Source organism: Megalobrama amblycephala, linkage group LG10 (genome assembly GCF_018812025.1).
Source record: "Megalobrama amblycephala isolate DHTTF-2021 linkage group LG10, ASM1881202v1, whole genome shotgun sequence".
Lineage (NCBI taxonomy): Eukaryota > Metazoa > Chordata > Actinopteri > Cypriniformes > Xenocyprididae > Megalobrama > Megalobrama amblycephala.
Genome location: NC_063053.1, coordinates 36,720,955 through 36,748,835, shown reverse-complemented (window position 1 = coordinate 36,748,835; position 27,881 = coordinate 36,720,955). Strand labels below are relative to the sequence as shown.

Here is a 27,881-nt window from a genome sequence, read left to right as displayed (position 1 = left end):
TAGTATACTGTTATATTGTTTACTTCTGATTCTGAATGAATTTGGGGGGGGGGGGTTGTCTGACGACGCCACACCCATAAATATGCATTTTAGAAAAAATTAAGAACACAGATTAAGCTGAATTTATTTGTTTAATGTTGTTCACCTCATTTACAGATAAATACAGAATTCCCAAGATTACTTTTTGGTTATTTACAGGATCTTCATTGTATATTTCAAAGGATAAAGGATGAACACTGAGGGGCTCTAGTAGATAATGTAGTTTTCAGTTTACAGGATCTAATTAAAAAAGCTACACTGTACACCGTATGCATTGAGCTGTAAATATATAGTAGTAATAAAGTAATAAAACTACAAATACATCTGTTGACTACTGGACCTACTAATGGTCAATAACACTAAAAACAAAGTTTTTAAGGAGGCAGCAGTGTGCTGAAGGAACTCCTCCAGGAATTTTAAAGATTGCATGCTGCAAAAACTCCCAAATAGGAGCAGAGGGCTTTGGGTAGGTTATGTCATAGACATAAAACATTTTGAAACATAAATCCACTGCTTGAATTAAGGTCTCCTGCTCAACTGCCTCTCCATTGAAAATGACAAACACTTGGGAGGAGTTCTCTTTGTCCCCAAGCACCAAGACATGTGGATCCTGGCTCGTGTCACTGCTCAGGTAATCTACCACATTCGTTCCAACCTTAAAAGAATAAATAGAGTTCAGTTGGCATACATTGTGACGACATCCCATGGATACAATATATGAATCGAAGCAAAGTCAGCAGTGTTACATTACAGTGTAAAAGTAAAACAAGCAGTGCTGTAGAATTAAATAAAACAGATTCACTCTAAAAGTGATGACTGAACATTAGTCATGACACCTGCTGTTAACAGGCAATCACTGAAGGAAAGAGGAAGAATGGATCCATATGTATGTAATTTAACAGCCAATTTTGCAGTGTTGCTTTTACTTACAGGTTGAATGTCAATGAAGCCGCGCTTCATTTCACCATATGTCGGACGCACAACTTTCCCATTTGTGCGGTATGGTGATGATGGCAGGATGACAGGAAGGGTTTTCAAGGCAATTTCTCCACGAACCTCTTTGAACGACAAGTTTACAGAGCAAACATGTCAGTTAAGTTAAGCTTACAGTTGTGTCATCCCTTCAACATGTGTGTGGACCTACTTTCATATGCACTTAGAAACAGCCTAGACCATTTTTGCAAAAAAACAGTCAGCCAGGCATCTGTTGAAGTCTGTATGAAATCAAAACAGACCCCATTTATTTTCTTAATTCATGTCACTGGTCTTATTGTGAATGATTCATCCATGCATGCATTAGGCTTGCTGCGGTAGTTAGTGCTGCTGGTGTTACAGTGTTCTGCCCTACCCTACATTACTTGCCCATCATGGCACTGCCCTATTGTCTTTTTGCTTTTTAAGAGAAATAAAACCCCATTTCGTTCAGTTGAATAACGGATACTACAATTATAAACTCAAAGCATCTGCTCTGCTATGAAATATTGTTAAATTTGTGGAAAATTGGGTGACAAAATCGGCAAAACAGAATACCAAGCTAACAAATGACTTAAATTTAATGGGCTCATGTACCTCTCTTCCTCTGCATGACTGAAAGAGCTCATTATTTATGCAGCTCATTAGAGCTCTTTATGCGATTCTTTTGTCTTCTCAGGTGAGAATCACCCATTATTCATGATTATTCACACCTCCACGCATACTGTGTTTCTTGACCAAAGATGTTTTAGAAAATTTAAATCTATTGTTTTATATGAACAAGCAGGCAGCATAATTTTTTACCTCATTTTGAAGCAAAAACTCTAGTCTACAACCTCAAATACCCAGAAGTCTTGTGAACAAAGATTTAATATATATTTTTTGGCTTTATTTCAGTGACTTAAGTTTTTTGTTTTTTCAATAACCACGCATAAACGTCATTCCTTCAAAAACACAAACATGTACATACATGTTCCTCACATATTATGGTAGCCTAGTTTGTGCTGAATACAGTGTAATGACACTTTTTCCATTAATATGTTTATGAACAACTGAAAAAAGCACAAATGTCAGGGCATGTCAAAACTTCTCCAGGGTCCCAAAAATCCTCAGACCCCTGAGGGTTAACAAGCCAAAGAGAGTGCATGTCACAACTCTATTCACCAAACTGAACTGGCTGCCAATGGCTCTGCACCCCAATATCTAAACTCATTACTTCAGGCTTATGTGCCTTCCAGAAGCGTGCATTCTCTGTGTGAACGGAACCACATGACGCCATTCCCAAGCGGCACAAAGTCGTTGTCATGGACCTTTACCTGCACTTTTCCCTGCTCAATGACCTGCCTAATTCCATCTGAACAGCCGTTTTCAAGAAAGAAGACATCTCTTTTGTGAACATTTTACCCATTAACACTAACACCTTACCTTCACCTTCTTAAATTAATAATAATAATAATAATAAAACAATTTAAATCCTTGCTGCATGCACTGTGCACATATATTGTTGCCCTTTTGTTGGATGAACTGCTTCAACTGTTCTTCCTCTTTTGTAAGTCACTTTGGATAAAAGCTTCTGCTAAATGAATAAATGTAAATGCTTAATTTTTTGAAAGAATGCACTACAGTTTAAGCCAATTAACTGCAAATTTGTTTCAGATCTTTCTCCATTCTGGTATAGAACACCCACTTTACACAGTCCAATCAACAACCAGTGGATAAAATCAAGTCCCAACCCACATCCGTTTCTTGTTTGATTAGCCATATATTTTTGGGCTTTGCCTGTACTGTATTCCTGAAAGAATGTACTATATTATTGTTTCAACAACGTATGAGAAAGGGTGTGCTTTTCATACAGGGAGTGCAGAATTATTAGGCAAGTTGATTTTCTGATCATATTTTTTTCTCAAGCACATTTTACCAATTCCAATCCACATCAATCTTAATAACTACTATTAATATTGTTTTTAATCATTTATAAGTGATATATAATTGTTCATGAAGGCTGGAAATGAAAAATGCCTTATATTCAGGTGTGCAGAATTATTAGGCAAGTTTTCTTTTACAGGCAAAATGAGCCAAAAAAGAGATTTAACTCAGACTGAAAAGTCAAAAATTATTAAATACTCATGAGAAGGACGCAATACTAATGCAATACTAGAAATTGCAAAGTTAAAGCATGACCAAGGGACAGCAAAATGCTCATTGGGTCAGCGGGGTCAGACAAAAACAGGTGGAAAAGAAAAGACACATGTTAACTGCAAAATAATTAAGAATTATGTGTGAAACCATCAGGAACCCTTTAGTCTCCAGCGCCACCATTTTCCAGAACTGCAACCTACCTGGAGTCTCCAGAAGTGCAAGGTATCAGGATCTCAGAGACTTAGGTTAGCTAAAGAATCCTAAAAATGACCTGCACTTGATAAGAATCACAAGCTGAAGTGTTATAAAATACATGAAGACTGGGTTTTTATAGGCCTTATAGACAGACAGCTTGAGAGTGACTCCTGAAGGACCAGCACCACATCCTCTTGTACCACTGTTTGAAGAATTTATCCAGAATCTGGCAGTAAGGTGTTTGAGTTCACTTTTAGTCCATCTCTTATCCTGAAATGTCTGTCTTGCAGAGATGGACTAAAAATGATCTTCCAAAACTTACTGCCAGATTCTGGAAGATAAATTCTTCAAACAGTGGTACAAGAGGATGTGGTGCTGGTCCTTCAGGAGTCACTCTCAAGCTGTCTGTTTATAAGGCCTATTAAAACCCAGTCTTCATGTATTTTATAACACTTCAGCTTGTGATTCTTATCAAGTGCAGGTCATTTTTTAGGATTCTTTAGCTAACCTAAGTCTCTGAGATCCTGAGACCTTGCACTTCTGGAGACTCCAGGTAGGTTGCAGTTCTGGAAAATGGTGGCGCTGGAGACTAAAGGGTTCCTGATGGTTTCACACATAATTCTTAATTATTTTGCAGTTAACATGTGTCTTTTCTTTTCCACCTGTTTTTGTCTGACCCCGCTGACCCAATGAGCATTTTGCTGTCCCTTGGTCATGCTTTAACTTTGCAATTTCTAGTATTGCATTAGTATTGCGTCCTTCTCATGAGTATTTAATAATTTTTGACTTTTCAGTCTGAGTTAAATCTCTTTTTTGGCTCATTTTGCCTGTAAAAGAAAACCTGCCTAATAATTCTGCACACCTGAATATAAGGCATTTTTCATTTCCAGCCTTCATGAACAATTATATATCACTTATAAATGATTAAAAACAATATTAATAGTAGTTATTAAGATTGATGTGGATTGGAATTGGTAAAATGTGCTTGGGAAAAAAATATGATCAGAAAATCAACTTGCCTAATAATTCTGCACTCCCTGTAGATCTTAAAAGTAATTCAATAAATTTTATCTAATTAGTCATGCTTATTTACTTGGTAAACTTTTTTGGCTGTGGTAGGCCTGTTCCCACCAAGAACGATAACTATATTTGCTTCCACACTAATGAATGATAACGGTCTGTCTATTCTAAGCTCACGCCCTGCGGTTTCAAAGTGTGTACCACATATTTTTGCTGTTCTTGTTGCATTTACAAGGCTTTAACCAGCAGATGTCCTCAGCATGCTATGTTTCGAGTGTATAGCTAGTGTAATCGATCTAATCTAACAGTGAATTTAGCTGACGAAGTCAATATAGTGGAATAAAAACAACACCTAGTCTTTTTCACTGCAACTTCAAAGGAAGCAAGACAATGTTGTTGAAACTAGCGCTGGATATGTGAGGTCATTTTATTTTACACTGTTTGCTAACCTGACATAATGATCTCATCGTTAATACTTCTCACCATTTATTCCGAAGGTATGACCGATCCATTTTCATTAAAGTATCCTTGAAAAGGGGGTTTGACTTGTCAAACAGTGGTGGATTTTTATGGACCTCGGCGATTAACTTCTCTACATCGTTATCGTTATTGCTGTGGTGAGGACAGTGGTATTCTTCTATATTTTTTTTAGAATTTTAAATAAAACTTTATCGTTATCTTTATACTTATCGTTCTTGGTGTAAATGGGCCTCAAGGCTGTGCTAGGTACCTCAACGAAAGGGTCCCAAAAATGCGGTATGGTACGGTTCGGTATTTTGGTACCATTCACAACTTCTGAAAATCAAAAGAAATAATTGCGTACCGTACTGCACTGCTCATTGGAAAAGAGCCATTAGGACCAGGGCTCTGAACCGGTTTAAGGAACGAAAATGAAAACCGGAAACGAACGAAATTTTGACTGGAACGTAACCAGAAACGGAAACGAAATCAAATTTAATCGTTCTGAACAGAAACGGTAATTTGAAATGCCCATTAACCGGTTAATAACGTTATTTTATCGTTCCGTTTAATATTTTGATTTGGCAGTCAACCAATCACGAATTCAAATAGTACAGCCTGTGCAAACGTGATGCTGACGCATCCAAAGTGTGTGAAATGCCTGCGCTCATGCTCTACAGTGAGATACCCGCGCTGACGCGCTCAGGCTCAGCTGTCAAGTCATCATTGGTTAGGTAAGTCACAATGGCAATGCTGGCATTAGTTTTTCCAATGATATATGTCACCAACCGTCAAGTATTAGGCCTACATTAAGTAAAAATTAATGTCAAGGAATATGCAGCTTGTTGTACCAGCGAGTACAATTTTCAACGTCACATCATGATCCGCAGCGCTTCTGTGAACGGAGAAAACTATAGGCCTACCTATATAACACACATAAAATAAAAGGGAATATTTAAGCCTATAGGCTACGCGAAATATTTCACTTAAATAATTAGGTCTACAGATTAACAAAGCGAAAGTGGTTATTTGTGGCGCACTCCAAAGATCTAGAAAAGGAAACAGACATTCTGCTTGTTTTCGTTATTTGTGTCTTTTGTAAATGTATGAATTATGTCTTGCTTTTACCTGTATGACCATTAATTACGCAGTAGACCTACAGTTTACTGTCTTATAGAAGGAAAACAAATCCAGTGCTCGCGCCGGCGCCTCACGCGCGCGCACACTAATTTTTGCATTGCTTACTTGATATCGCAGCTGTTGAATATTAAAATAAAATAATCAACCAAACGTTACACTGCTCAATTCAATTCTGTAATATAATCTGCCGTTTAGCACCCGTGACCACCGCCTGACTGTGCTGTTATATGTGAAGAATGATGTTTTACACCGATAATGTGAGTGAAGTACAAAGCTCATCTAATAAATAATAGTTTAGCATTCGTCTCGAAAATGAAAACAGTTGGATTCATGCCGAATGAGAAAGGTAGGCTACATTCACTTTAAATGAATTCGTTTTGCATCATATTTAGTTTTATTTCCAATAAATAAACCTGTTTCCCGCCTTGAATATAGCAATAGAAGCTGGAATGGCGTTAAAAAAGTAAATATAATTTTTTTGTTAATTTGTTTTTGCTTGACGTTTATATAGCCTAGCCTGAATAGTCCAACTGTTAATTTTAGAGGTTTTGTTGTGGAGTACATAAATAATATAGGGCAGTTTTGTTCATAATTTATGTTTACAAACATTATAAAAGGTGTAGGCTAATAATGTAATATAATAAAATGCAGCCTATGCAACTTTTTTCCTCTCAGGAATAGCGTCGGTATTTATAACCAGCAACATTAAACATTAAACCAGCAACATTTTAAACATTAAAACATCTTGAAAAAATACTTTAATTTATAAACCATAGGTTTACATTTGGACAGAATCTTGTTATAAAAGATAATTGTAGGCCTACGACGGCAAATACACTATCTTTGTTTTTTAATAAATAAAATGCAGTACGTATTATTATTATTATTATTATTATTATTAAGTAGACTACACGCAGAAAAAAATAAAATAAATAAAAATAACGTTATTAACCGTTATTTTTTCTTATCAAACCAGTTTCGGAACGTTTATAATAGGAAGGAACGCTGGAACAGAAACGTTAAAATACCGATTCTGCTCGGAGTGGAACGATTGAATTTTTTTTCCGTTTTTAAGCCCTGATTAGGACCTCAGTCAACCAGTCAGAACAATGCCTTTTAGGGTGCTGCAGTAAACATGTGGTGTTCTGTGTGTGATTTTTAACAGGATGTCCTACCTATTGGCAGTGTTTCCAGATTCTCTGGAAGGACATCAGAAGCTTTGGGTTCTTTTTTTGCAAAAAGTAAAATCCGGTCAGTAAAGACAGGAGCCCAAAATTCATAAAGGCGGTCAGCATGGTCAGGGAATATAACTTCAAAGTCCTGTAATATCTAAATAATAAAAAAAAAAAAAACATTATTAATTTGCTAATATATGCTAGATTGCAAGTAACAATAGAATGATGAAGCATTTTAGTTTTCTAAATTAATGTAGGATTTCTACTATAGGCCAAGACAACCCTTCAGAAAATTCCATCGTTTACTCACCATTCCAGGAACGTTTAGTCTAGGATATTCTCTATTGATTTCTTCAATAGTTTTGGTTCCAGTGGATCGAATCCATGCAGCTCGATGAGGTGCTGTATATCTCATGAACTCCTGGACTTGGCTGTGAGGGCTTTCATTGTCCTTTAGCCACTCAATCATTTTGTGAATGACAGCCGAAGACAAATCAGACTCTACAGGAGTTAAAACATATTAAAATGAGAGAGGATAACTATAAAAAAAAACTTTTATCTCTGCGTTTCCCAAACCTGGTTATGAAGTTCACCCAACATAACATGTTGTCTCTCTATTTAATACACCTGATTCACCTGAATACCAGCTTGTTATAGTGTGTACTCTGAAGTGGGAAACTCTGAGTACCCATTAGGAACTTTTAACTGGAACATCCCCTCAAGTCGGAATTCCGACTGGGAATCTACAAGGAACTGGAACAACCATGAGATGCTCAGAGCATCAACAGTAGTGAAACAGTAGTTATATATTGTTCATTAGCACTTCTGTTTGTCTGTCTCAAACTCAGTGGTGCACACAGTACTATCCAACCTCTATTTGTGGACATGTCGTGTTTCAAGCCACATTATAAAGCCTTTGATTATGATTGGCTAAGCTATGTATGAAGCCATTGTAAAATACTCTATAAACACACACCTGTGACCTCATTACATCAGTATTACTGCACCACTGTGTCTTTGTGTTGCTTGGAAACCATTCTGCTTAATTGCATTGCTTGGCGGAAGGATTATTATTTATTATCAATAAATTATAAATTTTTTGTTGCTTAATAATAATAATAATAATATTTTATGAAATTTTGCCAGGAATACATAGTAACTGTTTTATAAAACCAATAGGGGTGTAACAATACACTCACATCACAATTCGATACAATTCATAATACGATATTATTGCAATATTTTAAGCCAAAATAAATAAGAGGTTTTTTATTATTATTATTATTTATAATTACTTTAGAGACATATGGTAAATAGTTAATAAAAATGTACAGTTGATTTAAATGCTGAAATTTGTGGTGGTGGACTTGAATTGGCTTGGACTTGGTCCTGGTCCCCAATGCACAGGGCAATTCTGACACCAGAATAAAAATATCCATGATTCTGAAGCTGAAAATCCAGAATTATGTTACACACATATGCTTGCAATCTCTCACTGACTACATATAAATAATGTAGGCCCTTTTTACTGGTAAAATCAGATGTTTGTCATTACCAGGACCCTCCAATATTCCCCAATTGCATTATTATACATAATATTCAACATTATATATAGAAGTTTAGTGTAGTAATGTCACTGAAACTCTTTCAATGCAGGCATTCGTTTGATCTCTTACACAGACAAGCCACACACACATTCTCCACTCTCCTGGTGCTCGTTATGCCGCCTCTGCTCTACATGTACAAGATTAATAAGAATAAACCATCTAAAATGCTTTGAATAATCATACTACTAAAACTAAATGTGATATGGTGATTTAAATGATGTTTGTGCTCTCTCTTTGAAGAGTGCCGTTCCAGCACGTATGCGCTTCAGATGAGCAATGCAATAAATCATATTTCTAATCACTAAAGAAATACACCGATCAGGCATAACATTATGACCACCTTCCTAATATTGTGTTGGTCCCCATTTTGCTGTCAAAACAGCCCTGACCCGTCGAGGCATAGACTCCTCTAGACCCCTGAAGGTGTGCTGTGGTATCTGACACCGCCCATGACCCTGTCGCCGGTTCATCACTGTTCCTTCCTTGGACACTTTTGATAGATACTGACCACTGCAGACCGGGAACACCCCACAAGAGCTGCAGTTTTGGAGATGCTCTGACCCAGTCGTCTAGCCATCACAATTTGGTTCTTGTCAAACTCGCTCAAATCCTTACGCTTGTCCATTTTTCCTGCTTCTGACAACTTTGAGGACAAATTATTCACTTGCTGCCTAATATATCCACCCACTAACAGGTGCCGTGATGAAGAGATAATCAGTGTTATTCACTTCACCTGTCAGTGCTCATAATGTCATGCCTGATTGGTGTAAAACCCTTTGCAGGTTGCACTTCTAAATTCATATGCATCAACCTAGCTCGAACCTGGCAGTGGAAAACTGGATCGGGAAGAGGAATTCTGGGATGGCTGTGGTTGGCTGTGTCGTCTAAGTGGGGCTCTAAGACGCTTCCTCACGTTGCGGAGTCTTTCTTCTAGATACCCGGTAGCAGGGTGACGATAACGACAAGGTGTGTACCATACCTCCTGCAACAAAACAATATAAAGAAATTAGTGTCTTGAAAAAGTGGGGACCGATTCATTTTATCATCCCTTGATTATCTTTTAATCAGAATGTGTCAGCACAACTTACATATCCGTGTCCCTCATTGCTTTTCAGACAAGGAAACTGGGCAGTTATTGCCAAAGCCATCTCCTTTTTGATCTCAGCTGTCGGGCTACAGAAAGAAACAAGCATTTGAATCATTCATATAGGCCAGTTTATTAATTCAGTTTATTAATTCATTATCGTTTAATGCTTCTACTCACTTTTCTCCAAACCTTTCCATTAAATGATAAACCAACAACTGCACCATCTGACGTCGCTCCTTGAGGCTTAGGTGCCTGTCTCTGTCTAAAGATGTTATTATCGCGGATCCTCCAGAATTTTGGAGTATTTCTCGTATATCCTGTGAAAAGAAGAATGCATGGACTAAAAACATTCCATTCAATTTGTTCTTAAATAAAACAACTGCCAAAATGTAAGTTCAAGTGTATCAAAAGACGTGCTATTACAAAGGCTACGTTGATTGTTGTTCTGGTTGGGCAGCTTTCCACTACTGTCTCTGTTGGGGTCGGTGGGTCATTCCTTATCGGTGATTGACTGGGACATGACTGATTGTTGACGGGGCTTTGGCCCAGATACTGTTTGAAAGAAAGTAAAAAATAAAGTAAATATCACATTATCATCAATACAGGGACAATTATGTGTAGATGTAATAGATTCTTCAGTGTAGCTATGCAGCATTGGTCTCACCCTTTCCAATTATCATACGTGTGTGTTTTCTTACCCTACTCTACCCATAGTGTGAGAACTGTATGTACTGAGATGTATGTTTGCATGCACAGTCTCGGAATTTTGAAAGGAAGCCTAAAGAGAAACTGAATACATCGATTTTAGAGCATGGAACACTAAAACAGACTTAAATAATCGCAGCAGTCGGTTCCCTCCAAAATTACAGCACTGGAAAAATATAACAAGAGACTTCAAAAGATCTGACCTGATCTGCATTACAGAAACACGGCTGACGGAGGCGATTGACAACATAAACTTGGACGGATACTCAGTAATCCGCTTGGACTGTGACAGTGCCAAGTCAACCAAAACTATCAGAGGAAGACTGTGCATGCTTGTCAAAAGCAAGTGGGCAAAGAATATCACAGTGCGTGAAACACACTGCTCAATTCATTATGAATTGCAGACCATACTATTTGCCATGGGAATTTAGACAGATAACAGTTATCCTAGTTTACGCGCCAGGGCCAAATTTTGCTCTTGCTGCTGAATGAATACCTACTAGCTAAAACAGTGCATTGTGCAATTCTGCCAATGACCCAGTCTTTTTGCTGCCGCCACATCTTGAGCAATACATAACTTGCCAACAAGACCAGTTAAGACTAAATGTGTTGGTAATGTGGAAGGCATTTAAAATAAGTCACCTAATACTAACCTAGTCTTGTTTACTGAACTGTTGAGACATTTTTTTGCATTACATCTTGAATTTTGGGGGCATTTTTATTAATTTTGGTGGTATTTTTGCCCTAAACCCCCAGTTAATTTCTGCTCCAGGTGTGTGTGCGCTGTGATGTTGGGGGGCGGGGCTCTTTTTCAAGCGCAAATGTAGGCCCCCTCTGTGTGAAACACAGCAAAGGCCGCTACTGGATTGAAAATAACAATAGAATAAGCTGAAGCATTTTAGGATTACTACAACAGGCCAGGACAACCCTTTCTCACACATTATTATACTCACCATTCCAGAAAAGTCGATAAATCTAGGATATTCTCCATTGATTTCTTCAATAGTTTTTGTTCCAGAGGTTCCTTGAGGAGGTGCTGGATGACTCATGAACTCCTGGACTTGGCTGTGAGTACTTCTATTGTTCTTTAGCCACTCAAGCATTGTTTGAATGTCAGTCGAAGACAACTCAGACTCTAGTGAAGTTAAAACATTAAAATGAGTGAAGACAACAACAACAACAAAACAAAAAACATAAACTCTACCTCAGTGTTTCCCACACCTCAGGGCTCGACAATAAGGACTGCCCGATTGCCCGGGGCCAGTGTGAACGACGCTCGGGACAGTAGATGGAACGGTCACTTGCCCGATCGGGCCAGTGCTGTAGGGTGTGCGATATATATCGTCTATGTCTATGATATCCTAACTGTTGATTTAACGATCTGAAATTATCGAGTATGTCCCTCAATTTACAAAACCAAACAAAAACACACGCATTGAGTGCACGCATGCACTACGTGACGTAGTCTAGTAACAGTTAGACTTGTGCGCGTATGCTTTCACTGCGCGCGATTTACTTTATTAAAATGCCTTTAGAATGTCCCAGAATTCAAGATAAGGGGCAAAAATGCCCCAGTATATCTTTTATATTTATATCATTTAATATAGTTAACCAACAAAGTCCACAGAATTGTTTTGTGTCTCTGAGCAACACTTCCTGAATGAATCAGCCGTTTGAATGAATCGGTTGAATCCGGTTAAATCTTAATGACTCGCTCATTAGCAGGGACTTGCTGCCACCTACCAGTGTTAATTTTGACAGCAAATTTTAATTTAGTTTTAGTCATAGTCTTTTGACTAAAATGCCATTTAGTTTTAGCCATATTTTAGTCATCGGAAATTGTTTTAGTTTTAGTCTAGTTTTAGTCGACTAAATATCATAAGATTTTAGTCGACTAAATCTACAGTAGAATTAGTCGACTAAAATCTAATTTAGTTAAATTGTAAGCATTAAGCATTTCCAATAAAAATGCTTCCACAGATCCAATACACTGATATAGGTACATCTGATATTCCCCAAACTGTTTATGTTCACCCAACTGTACTTTGCTCACCAAAGCGGACGGTTTTTGACCTTTCAAGTGCAAAAACACGTGAAAGAGCAAAATTCAGTACTTTTCAGGGATTGACATCATTGAGGTAGGCTACTATTATAGATTTCATTTCAAAAATTTTATTAGATTTGATTTTTAGTTTTTCCTGCTTTCATTGTAATTTTAGTTAAAAGTTTTAATAATTTTTTGTGTTTATGTCTTTTAGTTTTTTGCTTTTAAATGTCTATAACTTTTTATTTTTTGTTTATTTTAATACCTCAGGTTAAGCTAAAGCGTAGAAACTATTAAGTTTACATTTTTATAAGTTTACATTTTTACATATTTATCTTTTATTTCAGTTAATGTTTATTTCAAGTAATGAAGATTTCTTTGGTTTTAGGTTTAGTTAACAATAATAACCCTTATACTTGTAAAATATATTGAATAATGTGTCAAATAATGTTCTTAGTCTTTCCTTCCTGTGTGACAGAAGATACAGTAGTTTACTATGAATTAAACAGAAATTAAATTAAATACAGTTTATTGTTTAAACAAAATAACAATAATGTCCAGGAAAAAATAATAATTATAAACCATCCCGAAATACACCGTGACTCTTATTCTGAAATGTCTGCAGTCTGCACTGTAGCAGGCTGCTCATGAGGGAGATAAATATGCATTCTTACAACCGTCTAAAACATATTACCATATAAACATCGTGTAGTAAACATTGTCGTAATTTATCAACATTAGCTTATAAGCAATCGCTTGGCATAAATGTGCGCTATTCATTAATTGTGAAGCAGTCTAAAGTGCTGCTGCTGCACAGGCCTGTAGAGCGCGTAACAGCGCCGCCTTTCCCACGGTTAGATCAGCACATTACAATTCAAATGTGCGCATCTTCCACACAGGACAGCAGTTCTGACTGGATATCTTCCCAAATCGTCCCTCTCTTTCATTTTCGTCTCGTTTTTATTCGTTGACGAAAATTAGAGTAGATTTTAGTCATAGTTTTAGTCATTCAAAACGCATTTTTATTTAGTCATCGTCTCGTTTTCGTCCGTGAAAAAATGTCTTTTTGACGAAAATTATGACGAAAATTATTCGTCAACGAAATTAACACTGCCTCCTACTGGCGGGTTTAATTTCAGGTTTAAAGTGTCTTTTCATTTTTAAAATAATTTCAAATAACAGTATTTAACGTTTTATATTTTCAACATTTCAAAACATTATTTATGCATCTGTAACTGCTCTCGAGTGATTAATAAAGTTTAATCTAAAGTTATATAGTTATATTATATATCTATAATTATATAGTTATAGATATTACAATTTCTGTACCTGAAAATCTCCTGTTTAAACCTACATGAAAAACATGAAAAGCATTGTTTATTTCATTTATATGTTTGTTCTGTTGTCTTCATTTGTGCTAGTACTCGTAATTTGATTATTTATTACCATTTTATTACTTGCTGTTTATTTATCTAACAATATTTAAAATTTAAGTGAGTTAATCTAGTAGCTTTTGGTAGGTTACATGTATCAAAAACAACGAAAGCAATAACTTGGCTTATTTTGTAGGCCCATTTTCTTTTTTTGTTGTGGGGCAAGTGAAAATTTTGGCGGGTCAAGTAAAAATTTGAACCATTGGCCCAACGGGCCAGTAGAAAAAGTCCTTAGCGTTGAGCCCTGCACCTGGCTCTGGAGTTCCACTGCACTGCACACGTCTCTAATCAAATCAAACACACCTGATTCAACTTATCAGCTTGTTATGGTGTGTTCCCCATTTGTACTCTGATGTCGGGAATTCCGAGTTCCCAATCCAAAAAGAATTACTTATTAAAATGTAAAAATATTTATTGGAAAAATTATACTTTTAATCCATTATTTAAAAACTGTTATTCCATGTCCTGCTTAGTTTCACTTTCTGTGTCACTCTTTTGCCTGAGTTCTAGTTCACTGTTTGTTACCATAGTTTCTATGTCTTGCACCTGCTCCTTGTTCTGTTGATTGTATTGTCTGTTTATTTAAGCCCTTAGTTTCCTCAGTCATCATTATATATATATTTATTCAACAGTTCTTTCTGGTTCTCAAATCTGATTGGCTGAGAGGTCTTTCCAGCCATGCAATATTCTACCAGTACCGCCACGGGAACAGTTTCTCTGTTTGAATCACTCCGCTGTCAGTATTCTCACAGCGATATTTTTATAGATACTACTGTTAACTGAATGTAGCTTTAAGTAGGGCTGGGCGATATATCGCATGCGATTCTCACGCGCATTTCGTCAGTAAAGCCGGTTCCCTGATTACCGCTAAATCGCCATCACCTGCTTTCAAACGGAGCGCCATTTAATAGCCAGAGCCGTAGTTCACTGATAAGCCACGTTCATATCGCAGATGAATCGCCTTCGATAAAGAACGCGATATTTGCGTGGCTTATCAGTGAACTACGGCTCTGTCTATTAAATGCCGCACCATTTGAAAGCAGGTGATGGCGATTTAGCGGTAATCAGGGAACCGGCTTTACTGACGAAATGCGCGTGAGAATCGCATGCGATATATCGCCCAGCCCTAGCTTTAAGAGTTTTTTAGGCGAGGATATAGTTGTTTGGACCTCAGATATGCGATTTAAATGTTGTAAACATAGTGCGTATTTGAAAATTTGTGTAGACGCTTTCGGAGATGTGAGCTCCAGGCCGTCAGTGACCGTTCAGCGCTCATGTACCCGCAGAGAACAGCTTCCTCTTGGCCAATTCTTTTGGAATTTGCCACCGGCTCTTACGAGACGCAACTGACTAATGCATTGACTAGCGCTGTCATGGAAATGTCTTAAATACTAAAAGGACAAAGATATCGCTTTCCTCAACGGACATTCAAACTGATTTTGTGATTATGAATATAAGATTGACCTGAAGAATATCAGCTAGATGCAGGTAATACACTCACTCTCTCATAATACTCTACATATTACAGTGAGTTTCATTGAAGCGACTCAACGTTCCTTCGTTACAAGTTCTAAAGTGACGTTTTAGAATTAATAACGGAGGCTTGGGCTCAACTGTTAAACTGTCAGCCTGAGATTTGAGTCTGTGCCGTCGAACTGTTGTATAAACGCAATATCACACTCATAGCCATGCAATATGGCTGTATATCAGCACACTGTGATTGCCTACGGCACTCGGCCACAGCCGTACTGATATACAGCAATGTCGCGTGGCTACTCGTGTGATACTGATCATATACATATATCCATCCCTAGATCTAACCTGGCAGAAGAAATGGGTGTGAATAGCTGTGCCGTTTCTGTGGGGCTCTAAGACGTTTCCTCACGTTGCGGAGTCTTTCTTCTAGATACCCAGTCGCAGGGTGACGAGAACGACAAGGTGTATACCATACCTCCTGCAACAAAAAATATAATAATATAAAGAAATCACTGTCAAAATAAAGTGGTGACTGATTCACTTTATCATCCCTTAATGTGTCAGCACAACTTACATATCCGTGTCCCTCATTGCTTTTCAGACAAGGAAACTGGTCAATTATTGCCAAAGCCATCTCCTTTTTGATCTCAGCTGTCGGGCTACAGAAAGAAACAAGCAATTGACTCATTCATATAGGCCAGTTTATTAATTCATTTTATTAATTCATTATCGTTTAATGCTTCTACTCACTTTTCCCCAAACCTTTCCATTAAATGAGAAACCAACAACCGCACCATCTTATGTCGCTCCTTGAGGCTTAGATGCATGTCTGTGTCTAAAGATGTTATTAACGCTGATCCTCCAGAATTTTGGAGTATTTCTCGTATATCCTGTGAAAAGAAGAATGCATGGACTAAAAACTTTCCTTTCAATTCGTTTATGAATTTAATAAAATAACAGCCTAAAATTCAAGTTTAAGTGTATCAAAAGAATGCCATTACAAAGGTTGAGTCGCTTGTTGTTCTGGTTGGGCAGCTTTCCTCTGCTGACTCAGTTGGGGTCGGTGGGTCATTTCTTATTGGTGATTGACTGGGACATGACTGATTGTTGACGGGGTTATGGCCCAGAGACTGTAAGGAAAAAAAAAGCACTAAAATAATAATTACGACAATTATATGTAGATATAATAAAGATTCTTCAGTGTAGCAATGCAAAATTGGTCTCACTCTTTCCAATTATCACACCTGTATTTTCTTACCCTACTCTACCCATAGTGTGAGAATATACAGTTCACTGACACTGAGTGCTTCCAAAACTTGGTCAGGAACAACAGCAAATCTCAACTCTCTCCTCTGCGCTTCCGCGTTCATCATTACGTCATGTATCAGTATAAGGGTTACGCTTTTGCTGCGAAACGATGCGTACGGCTGACTGCAGGAAGCTAGTTATTATAGTTAATAAAGTTTTAAATATGAATATTTTTTTCCTACAAAAAGACATTGTTTCTCTTCAGAAGGCCTTTATTAACTCCCTGGAGCTGTACTATGGAGCTGTATTTTTGATGGATGGATACATTTTTGGGAGGCTTCAAAACACGCCCCCATTCACTCCGATTATAAAGCTGGGAAGAGCCAGGATATTAAATATATCTCTGATTGTGTTTGTCTGAAAGAAGACAGTCATGTACACCTAGGATGGCTTGAGAGTGAGTAAATCATGGGATAATTTTCATTTTTGGGTGAACTATCCCTTTAACATCATCTGACTTACACAGCCAACAGAAAGCATGCTGACAAGGAAGACAGCAGCTCAGACGGTAAACATCAAATCTGGAAGTACATTAGGATCAGGCTGTGAATTGTAGTCTTGGAACCAACAGGATTTACAATTTTACAATAATTATTATACAGGACAAGTGGAATGGAGAGTTCTTTAGAAAACAGGGGGCTGGTTTTGTAGAGCTCATGTAATCAACAAGGTCATGATCTTCATTTTGCTTGTGAGCAAGGATGTTTTTCAATGGCACCAGGACTTTCTGGTATTTTTTGTAACATGCTGAAATGGAACATATTGAAAGGTGTCCTGGACTGCCATCTGTCTCACACTACCCGTAAATGCATCCAAACGCTGGACATTTGACAAGCCTGGACACTGCAAAGTCTCTGGGTTAATGAAAATCCCTGTTTTAGGAATTTAAGTCCATCAATGGTTCAGCTGCTCTCTCAAAATGATCATCAGGGTGATCTGAGTGACCAAGTCGATGCAAAAGAGCCACTGTCGTGGTCTGCAAGCTAATTACAATATCAGTGATCAAAGTAGTTGTTTACTTCACCATTTAATTAATTGAATGTTCTGTTATAGCTATATTTACAACAATCTGAAGTGTTAATGCCATCAAACTTGAATGTGCAAAAATTATTTTGTTTCCCCTGAAACTGACTTGAAACATGTGATTAAAAGCTATCATTGTTTAGTCAGAGTAAACTTACTTCCAAAAGTTCCGAATGATATTTCTTGAATTTAACCCTGACACCAATTCTTGGTATTAGAGCAGCAATGCTGGCATCATCCAGCAGCATAAAACTTTCTTCATCCACTCCTTCCTCTGTGTTAAAATGAATGAGAAAAAGAAGCATTACACAAGTCTCAACTCAACTTGTATGTATCACTAATTTAAATGGCTTACCTTGAAATGTTTCAATTAAATGGCTGAGGTTCCACTCTTCTAGTCGTTCCTTAACAAATGAATCCATTTCTCTAAAACAAACATACAATTATTACAAAACGTTTAATATAAATGCAAAAACTGCCATAGCTTTATAAAAAATAACTATAATTAGAGACTATAACATTTAATAGATTACATGCATGACTATATTCATATAACAACATCTGATTTTAATATACCACATTCCTGCCAAAATACCAGTTACAGTTAGTTTTACTACAGTAAATCAAGATAAATGTAGATGATTGTGTTTGACGTTTCATGTTTCACACTTGCAACTCTGTAATCGCACCAGCATGAAAGAAATAGCAGTCCGGAGCCTTGAGAAAATGCAAATGAAAACTCAAACACCGTAAAACAGGCAGAATGCTAGATAATAATATTATTAACTTAGTCTATCGCTATACATGTAAACAGGCATTATTATTATTAATGTTAGTTAATATCTAAAATGTTTCGCTGGTCTTTTTTTTTTTTTTTACTAATTAATTACTCTATTATTACTGGGATAGCTAGTATTCATTTACAATCGATAGACGACAACAATACTGACTTACAATTTAATTAAAAAAAAAAAAAAATTTAGTTTTAGAATATATCACTGATTCTTGAGATAAGGGACAAAACATGTTTTAGAAGTTAGTTTTTATTATTTAATAATACATTTTAAACTGATATATTTATAACTGATACATTTATTCACTTCTGAACTTAATTTGTGTCAACTCTGTCAGATGCATTAAAAAGCATATTATAATTTGATTCATTCAAAAAAAGTCTTCAATTATGTAATAATGGTGTTCAGTAAAGGAGATAAGTGAAACAAATTAATTCTCTATTTTTTTTTTCTTGGGTTAGAGTTATTATGAACAATCCAGTTCCTAAATTCCTTAATTCTCTAACCTCCTTTTTAATATTAAACATATATTGTGACACTGCCACATAATGAACATGTTTTAACTCTGTATATAACTGTATATTTGTGTATCAGAGTTTTAATAGGTTTTACATGTTTCATTGTCCATTTTACTCCTCTTAAAAATGTGTGTGCTTGTCTTTAGGAACTGAGACTTCACCTGTCATGTGACCAATCACCTGACAGGTAGTAGGAAGTAGCCTCTCACTATAAAAGGAGCAGTATGGCCTAAGATGGAGGCCTGAAATCACTTAGGTCAAAACGTTGCCTGGTTTGTGGAGCACCTTTTTGAGAACACTCGCTACTCCAGGACTTCATTCTTAGACTTGCACATTGGATTATTGCACATTGGATTGTATATACACGGGTGGACACATTGGACTATCAACACACAGAGCTTCCTATGGACTGTTTTAGGGTATGGAACTGATGAACTCTATGCTTTTACCAGTCTAAGGACTCTTTTATATATCTTGTTTTAGTTCGCTGTCATTTCTATTGGTGTAAATACATATTTGTTTTTTTGATATTCGCTGTTTTCTTGTCTCCATTTTAAACCCAACACACTAGTATTTTAAACAATTCTCCTTTTAACTGTGTTTCCTCTGCTAGTAAGGCTGATATATATATAACCAATGTTCTTATGCAAATCACATGTGATATCATGTAATTCAGTTGATGTTTTAATATTTTAGCACAATAAATGAAAAAAGGAATAAAATATTTCTTTCAAAATTAACAAAACCCTTCATCTGACTTTGTTAAATACTGACGGTGTTGACAAAAACCGACGGAGCTGACAAATACTGACAGAGCTGACAAATACTGACAGAGCTGACAAATACTGACAGAGCTGACGAAGGAGTTGACAAATACCAATGGTGTTGACAAATACAGACAGAGTTGACAAAAATACTGACGAAGTTGACAAATACTGATGGAGTTGACAAATACAGACAGAGTTGAAAAAACCGACGATGTTGACAAATACAGACAGAGTTGACAAAAACTGACGGAGCTGACAAACACTGACGGTGTTGACAAAAACCGGTGTTGACAAATACCGACAGAGTTGACGACGGAGTTGACAAATACCTACGGAGTTGACAAAAACTGACGGTGTTGACAAATACCGACAGAGTTAACGGCGGAGTTGACAAATACTGACGGAGTTGACAAATACTAACGGAGTTGACAAATACTGACGGAGTTGACAAAAACCGACGGTGTTGACAAATACCGACAGAGTTGACGACGGAGTTGACAAATACCGATGGAGTTGACAAAAACTGACGGTGTTGACAAATACCGACAGAGTTGACGACGAAGTTGATAAATACTGATGGAGTTGACAAAAACTGACGGTGTTGACAAAAACTGACGGAGTTGACAAAAAACGACGGTGTTGACAAATACCAACAGAGTTGACGACGGAGTTGACAAATACTGATGGAGTTGACAAATACCAATGGAGTTGACAAAAACTGACGGAGTTGACAAATACCGACAGAGTTGACAACAGAGTTGACAAATACAGACAGAATTGACAAATACTGACGGAGTTGACAAATACCGACAGAGTTGACGACGGAGTTAACAAATACCGACAGAGTTGACGACGGAGTTGACACATACTGACGGAGTTGACAAAAACTGACGGAGTTGACAAATACTGACGGTGCTGACAAATACTGACAGAGTTGACGACGGAGTTGACAAAACCCGACAGTGCTGACAAAAACCAACGAAGTTGACAAATACTGACAGTGTTGACAAATACTGTCGGAGCTGACAAATACTGACAGAGCTGATGAAGGAGTTGACAAATACCAATGGTGTTGACAAAAACTGACAGAGTTGACAAATACTGACAGAGTTGACGACGGAGTTGACAAAAACCAACAGTGCTGACAAATACAGACAGAGTTGACAAAAATACTGACGAAGTTGACAAATACTGATGGAGTTGACAAATACAGAGTTAAAAAAAAAAGGACGGTGTTGACAAATACAGACAGAGTTGACAAAAACTGACGGAGCTGACAAACACTGACGGTGTTGACAAAAAACGACGGTGTTGACAAATACCAACAGAGTTGACGACGGAGTTGACAAATACCGATGGAGTTGACAAATACCTACGGAGTTGACAAATACCGACAGAGTTGACAAATACCAACGGATTTGACAAAAACTGACGGAGTTGACAAATACAGACAGAATTGACAAAAACTGACGGTGTTGACAAAAACTGATGGAGTTGACAAATACCAATGGTGTTGACAAATACCAATGGAGTTGACAAAAACCGACGGAGTTGACAAAAACCGACGGAGTTGACAAATACTGACAGACCTGACGACGGAGTTGACAAATACCAACGGATTTGACAAAAACTGACGGTGTTGACAAAGAACTGACGGAGTTGACAAATACCAATGCTGTTGACAAATACCAATGGAGTTGACAAAAACCGACGGAGTTGACAAATACAGACAGAGTTGACAAATACTGTCGGAGTTGACAAAAACCGATGGAGTTGACAAATACCGACGGAGTTGACAAATACCAATGGTGCTGACAAAAACTGATGGTGTTGACAAATACAGACAGAGTTGACAAAAATACTGACGAAGTTGACAAATTACTGATGGAGTTGACAAATACTGACACATTTGACGACGGAGTTGACAAAAACCGACGGAGTTGACAAAAACCGACGGAGTTGACAAATACTGACAGAGTTGACAACGGAGTTGACAAAAACTGACGGAGTTGACAAATACTGACGGAGTTGACAAAAACCGACAGAGTTGAGAAAAACTGACGGAGTTGACAAAAACCGACGGAGTTGACCAATACTGACAGAGTTGACGACGGAGTTGACAAAAACCGACGAGGTTGACCAATACTGACAGAGTTGACGACGGAGTTGACAAAAACCGATGGTGTAGACAAAAACTGACAGTGTAGACAAAAATCGACGGAGTTGACAAATACCGACGGAGTTGAAAATTACTGATGGAGTTGAAAAATATTGATGGAGTTGACAAATACTGACAGTGTCTCCTTTTAGCGATACAGTACATCTCATTCTGGGTCATTATGTGCTGCCCTGTAGCAGCAACAGAAATATTTTCCTAATGTGAATCCAAAAGATCTGAAGCGTTTCTTTAAAGGTGCCCTTGATTCAAAAATTGAATTTACCTTGGCATAGTTAAATAACAAGAGTTCAGTACATGGAAAAGACATACAGTGAGTCTCAAACCCCATTGTTTCCTCCTTCTTATATAAATCTCATTTGTTTAAACGACCTCCGAAGAACAGGCGAATCTCAACATAACACCGACTGTTACGTAACAGTCGGGGTGTACGTCCCAATATTTGCATAATGCCAGCTCATGTTCCCAACATTATAAAAGGCATTAGACAAGGGCAGCCAGTTAACGTCTGGAGCTGCACACAGCCGAATCATCAGACTAGGCAAGCAAGAACAACAGCGAAAAATGGCAGATGGAGCAATAATAACTGACATAATCCATGATAGCATGATATTTTTACTGATATTTGTAAATTGTCTTTCTAAAAGTTTCGTTAGCATGTTGCTAATGTACTGTTAAATGAGGTTAAAGTTACCATCGTTACTGTATTCACGGAGACAAGAGCCGTCGCTATTTTCATTTTTTAAACACTTGCAGTCTGTATAATGCATAAACACAACTTCATTCTTTATAAATCTCTCCAACAGTGTAGCAATAGCCGTTAGCCACGGAGGACAGCCTCAAATTCACTCAGAATAAAACTTTAACATCCAAATAAATACTTTACTCACATAATTCGAAGCATGCATGCAGCATGCATGACGAACATCTTGTAAAGCTCCATTTGAGGGTTATATTAGCTGTGTGAACTTTGTAAATGCGCTGTAATATAGTCGACAGCTGGTGTGGCAGGGAGCACGCGATTTAAGGGGGCGGCGCCGAGTATAAATCAGTGCATTGTTAATGATGCCCCAAAATAGGCAGTTAAAAAAAATAATTTAAAAAAATCTATGGGGTATTTTGAGCTGAAACTTCACAGACACATTCAGGAGACACCTTAGACTTATATTACATATTGTGAAAGAACGTTCTTGGGCACCTTTAAACGGCATCAATTACGTACATTTCAATTGTGCCTGAACTGCATCTTAAGTAGTGGGAAACTGGCATGTTCGCCCTCTATGAAGTCCATTACATCAGGATTTGCTATTGCTGTGATCTCATGCGAGTCACAGGTTAAAAAAAAAAAAAAAAGATGTGTACAAATAATTTATTTATAAGAAATGCAATATTCCATAAATAAGAATCGATTTTGATTTCATGGTGACAGTAGATGTAAAGATGCTATGTATATAAGGCATGTAAATCAGTAAATCAGGCCAAATGTAAATAAAATCATGAAACAACATTAGAATAATTCCCCATTTGCAAATTATATATATATATATATATATATATATATATATATATATATATAAGAGTTTTTGTTAGCACTTGTCAACTCCATCAGCTTACAAGTCAACTATAAAACCTGACAGAGTCTGGTTTCTGAATCTGAATCTAACTGAATCTTTTTCCACCTTAACCACATTTTCTTTCTCAGTTGAAATGCCAAGATTTATCCCACACCTATTTACAGAAACTATTACACCAGGATGATGGAGTTGACATGTTAAAGCTGTGACCGCAGAGACTTTAACATTGTTTATATAAAATATAAAAATATATAAAACTTCCAGGACTATGTGTCCTACTGTGAGATCCACAATGAGCAGGAAAAAAGGAAAGGGGTCCTCAAGATGACCATGACATTGCCTGATTATTCAGGATTATTATTAAAAAAAAAAAAAAAAAAAATGATGGAATTGATGCAGTCAGGACACAACTTTGATAGGCTTTTTTTTAAGGAAAATATAATTCAAAACTTACTTTTTGTATTGTTTGATATATTATAGATCAAATTAAATGTATATATTTATTTTTTTTAATTTGTTGCATTTTAAACACTTTTTTGACGATTTTACATCGTGACCTCATGCTGAGGACAGGCTAAATTACATGTATTTTCCAAATATAGAGCATGTATTTAAAATTATACTTAAAAAACTATTTAAACATAAAAGCAATGAAGTATCCAGAAGTCATTTAGATATAGTTTTTTTTATTTTTTTTATTTAGATGGATTTATTTATTTTTAACATTTGTGTGTAGGAAATGTTTGTCCCTTAACTCAAGAATCAGAGATATGAAATGTTTCCGTACACAATACTTAATGTTTTAAGAGTTATATACACCATAAAACGATACGACTTACCTTATACTCAGGCTTCTGCTGGACCGTTAAAATGTTTTCCGTCGCATTTAACTCAACAGCTGGGTTATTACTAAAAATAACCCAACAATGTAAAAATAACCCAGCAATGACCCAATATGTGTAACCCAGTGGTTGGGGTAGAAAAAAACACGCTTTTTTTTTTTAATCAAAGCTCTATAAAGTAAATTAACTGGTAAATGATATGTCGCTATGAACCCTTACAGAAATCCTTGCAGGAATCGAGTATTTTTGTAAAGGAACAGAACGGCTTCTTCTTCTGTGGGTTTATTGGCGGGTCGCACACCAGCCTTTAGGCGCATATACCGCCCCCTCCTGTGCGTGTGAGGTGATTTCAGTTTGTATGCTGGATGAGGCCAAGTCCTTGAGTCTCCTAAATTAAACTGCTCAGTTTAAGTGTCCTGGGTTTTTTTGATTAGGTATTAATGTGCTACCTATTGTAATACAATACTGTCACACTATAGCAATGCTCTCCCACATATTTTGCTATTATAAACACAATCCACAATGTCATCTCTCAACTCTCCACTATTATTGTTCTGTTTTATGCACTTGTAAATTGATCCAGTTAGCTACAGATAATTTTAGACGTCTGATGGAGACTCTCCTGGCTCAACTTGCATTGCTGAGATTGCAGTCGTTTTAATCGCACCTGTATCTGACTTTTTAAGTGATGCAGATCCATATATCCATATATGCATCCATATAGTCTACAACAGACTGAAGAAGAGTACAGTATATGGCGATCATTGATTGTTTGTACATCTCATAGTTTTACTGCATTTCTTTTTGATGTAGTCAACATGAGTTTCAATGTTCATTTAGAGTCTACTAGACCTAAATATCTGAGTGGAACGCTTCTGGAACAAGAACAAATGTAGGGCGGGGCTTGATTTTGTCTGTGGGGAATTGATTGGATGGTTGTGGTTTGCTATTGGTGGATCTCATGTGAGTGACAGGTTGCCCCGCCCTCGTGATCAGAGAAGAGAAGAGATGCTGCAAGAGGGAGAAGATATTCTGATTCAAGATTATGAGGAACATGAATTAAAAAAACAAAAAAACAATGCTGTGCATGGATAAATTATTCATAATAAATACTACAATACCATTTCATGGTGATTTTAAGTTTTTGTTGTATATGGGCTATTCTACAGAATTGGTGCAAACTGCTGTCCCACAACCAACAAAACACATTTAAAAAGTGTTTAAGTATTCAAATGTTAGATGTTTACTAAGATCCTTCTATTATCTATTGAATCCCACAATAATATTTAAAATATCAGTAAACTTAATATATATAAAATCATCATTTATTGGGTACTTTCAGTTGGGAGGTGTCTGTCCTGAACCCTTATATTTCAACTTGTGAAAATGATATTAAAATAATTTTTGCAATTTTTCCCATCGTGTTTTTAAAAATATATTTAGATTTTGAATTTTTTTAAAAAGTGAAGCTAAAAAAATATTTAAAATTTCTATTTTTAAATCATGAAACTTTTATGTAAAAAAATGTGTCCCGCATGTTCACGTCACTACCGAAACAGTGTGTGTTTTAGTGCATTGTCCGACACTGATTTTAACACACTTCTACAGTTTTGATCAGGAAATATTCCTGTGTTCCTCCCTCTCACAGCCTCTCTTTCACAGTAGATAGATCATCATATCGATCATCGAGTTAAATGTGTTCAAATGTCTGAAAATCTGTGTGTAACTTTCAGGAACGTCACTACCAAACACATTTTTCTGCAATTAATCAAAATTTTATTGGGTGTTATTCCATAAAATTTCGTTTTTTCTGTGAAAAACTGTTCAGAACTGTGCTAGATAACCATGTGCTGATTATCATCTTTGAGCGGCTCAAAAGTACTGAAAAGTTTCACTACCGAAACAGACACCACATGTTTCGGTCGTGACTGTTTCGGTAATGACATCATTGTTTTGGTAGTGACAAAAGGGAACATATAATCATTTATTTGGGGGAAATAATAATAAAAAAAAAATAGTACAGTTATGCAAGTCATTAGTATTTTAATATGTTTTATTTTTTTAGTATGAGATCAAATCCTGTAATGTGATGTGGTCACTACCAACACATTACTGTCACTAGCAAAATTGTGCAGTCACGACGAAACATGGGATGTTTCGTCAAAAATCAAGTATATTGAATGATCAACTAAGATGTTATTATAGTTTTTGGTTCAATGTTTATTCAAACTAATGAATCCTTCACTTTCACCTTTTTCTGCAATTAAGCAAACTTTTTTGAGTGTTATTCCATAAAATGTAGTTTTTATGCGTGTAAAACTGTTCAGAACTGTGCGAGATAACCATGTGCTGATTATCATCTTTGAGCTCAAAAATATCGAAAATTGTCACTACCGAAACATATGGTGAAGTTTCGGTAGTGACATCAGTGTTTAGGTAGTTATGCAAATCATTAGTATTTTAATATGTTTTAGTATGTTTTAGTATGAGAGTTAAAATCCTGTAATGTTCTGTGGTCATTACCAACACATTACTGTCACTACTGGAAATGTGCAGTCATGACCGAAACATGGGACGTTTTGTTAAAAATAAAGTATATTGAATGATCAACTAAGATGTTATGATAGTGTTTGGTTCAATGTTTATTCAAACTAATGAATCCTTCACTTTGAAATCAGTGTGATAAACGTTATGCCTTTTACAAACTTGGGTAAAGTTGGTTTTATATTCGCACATTTGGACTTCTGATAAATTCAGACTTTCCAATAAATGTGCAATAAATTAATGTTTGCGAATTTTAAGCAGCGACATGATATTGACAACCGACGATTGTCAACTTACAACATTTTTCATAGTTGATCAAAATAGGCAAGTATTGTTTTAATGGCACATTTACTTGTGAATGTCCACTGAATGTCCAATGTAGTGTGATTAACAAGGCTATTGAATATGGATGTGCGAATGTGCGAATATAAAACCAACTTTACCCAAGTCTTTTACAAAGAAAGATTGGATATAAAAAAAATAAAAATAAAAAAAAGAATCTCATAAATTACACTAGAAATATTGTTAAAATTGTAATTGTTATTGATTTACATGTGAAAACATTTTTAGAAAATAGCAAAAAATATATTTACAAGGTAGATGTAAACAAAATCATAATAGGTCAATGTGACCCTTCTTATTAAATTATTTATGATTGTGTTTCGGTAGTGACAAATTTGGGGAGAGGAAACATATTCCAAAACTTTCTGAAAATACAATATGAGAATTAACTGCACAGTTACTAGAAATGTGTACCTTGGATATATTATACAATTTACACATACAAAAATTGTGGAAAAAGACACCTTTTTTTCAAGATGTTTACAACTCTGACTTTGAACCA

At 36.4% G+C, this 27,881-nt stretch overlaps 1 protein-coding gene across 1 annotated transcript; it reads right to left on the bottom strand.

The window, feature by feature from the left end:
• Window positions 1–112: 112 nt before the first annotated feature.
• On the bottom strand, window positions 113–24,784 carry si:dkey-286j15.1 (uncharacterized protein LOC796378 homolog). Its single transcript, XM_048205940.1, has 16 exons — window positions 24,491–24,784; window positions 18,178–18,248; window positions 17,981–18,096; window positions 16,493–16,621; window positions 16,242–16,381; window positions 16,066–16,150; window positions 15,837–15,969; window positions 11,492–11,673; window positions 10,257–10,385; window positions 10,011–10,150; window positions 9,835–9,919; window positions 9,569–9,728; window positions 7,450–7,640; window positions 7,140–7,293; window positions 970–1,097; window positions 113–694 (listed from the first exon to the last, which is right to left on the bottom strand). Exons 2-16 carry the CDS (start codon window positions 18,242–18,244, stop codon window positions 383–385), a joined length of 2,151 nt encoding a protein of 716 aa, XP_048061897.1. The 5' UTR covers window positions 18,245–18,248; window positions 24,491–24,784; the 3' UTR covers window positions 113–382.
• Between the last annotated feature and the right edge of the window lie 3,097 nt (window positions 24,785–27,881).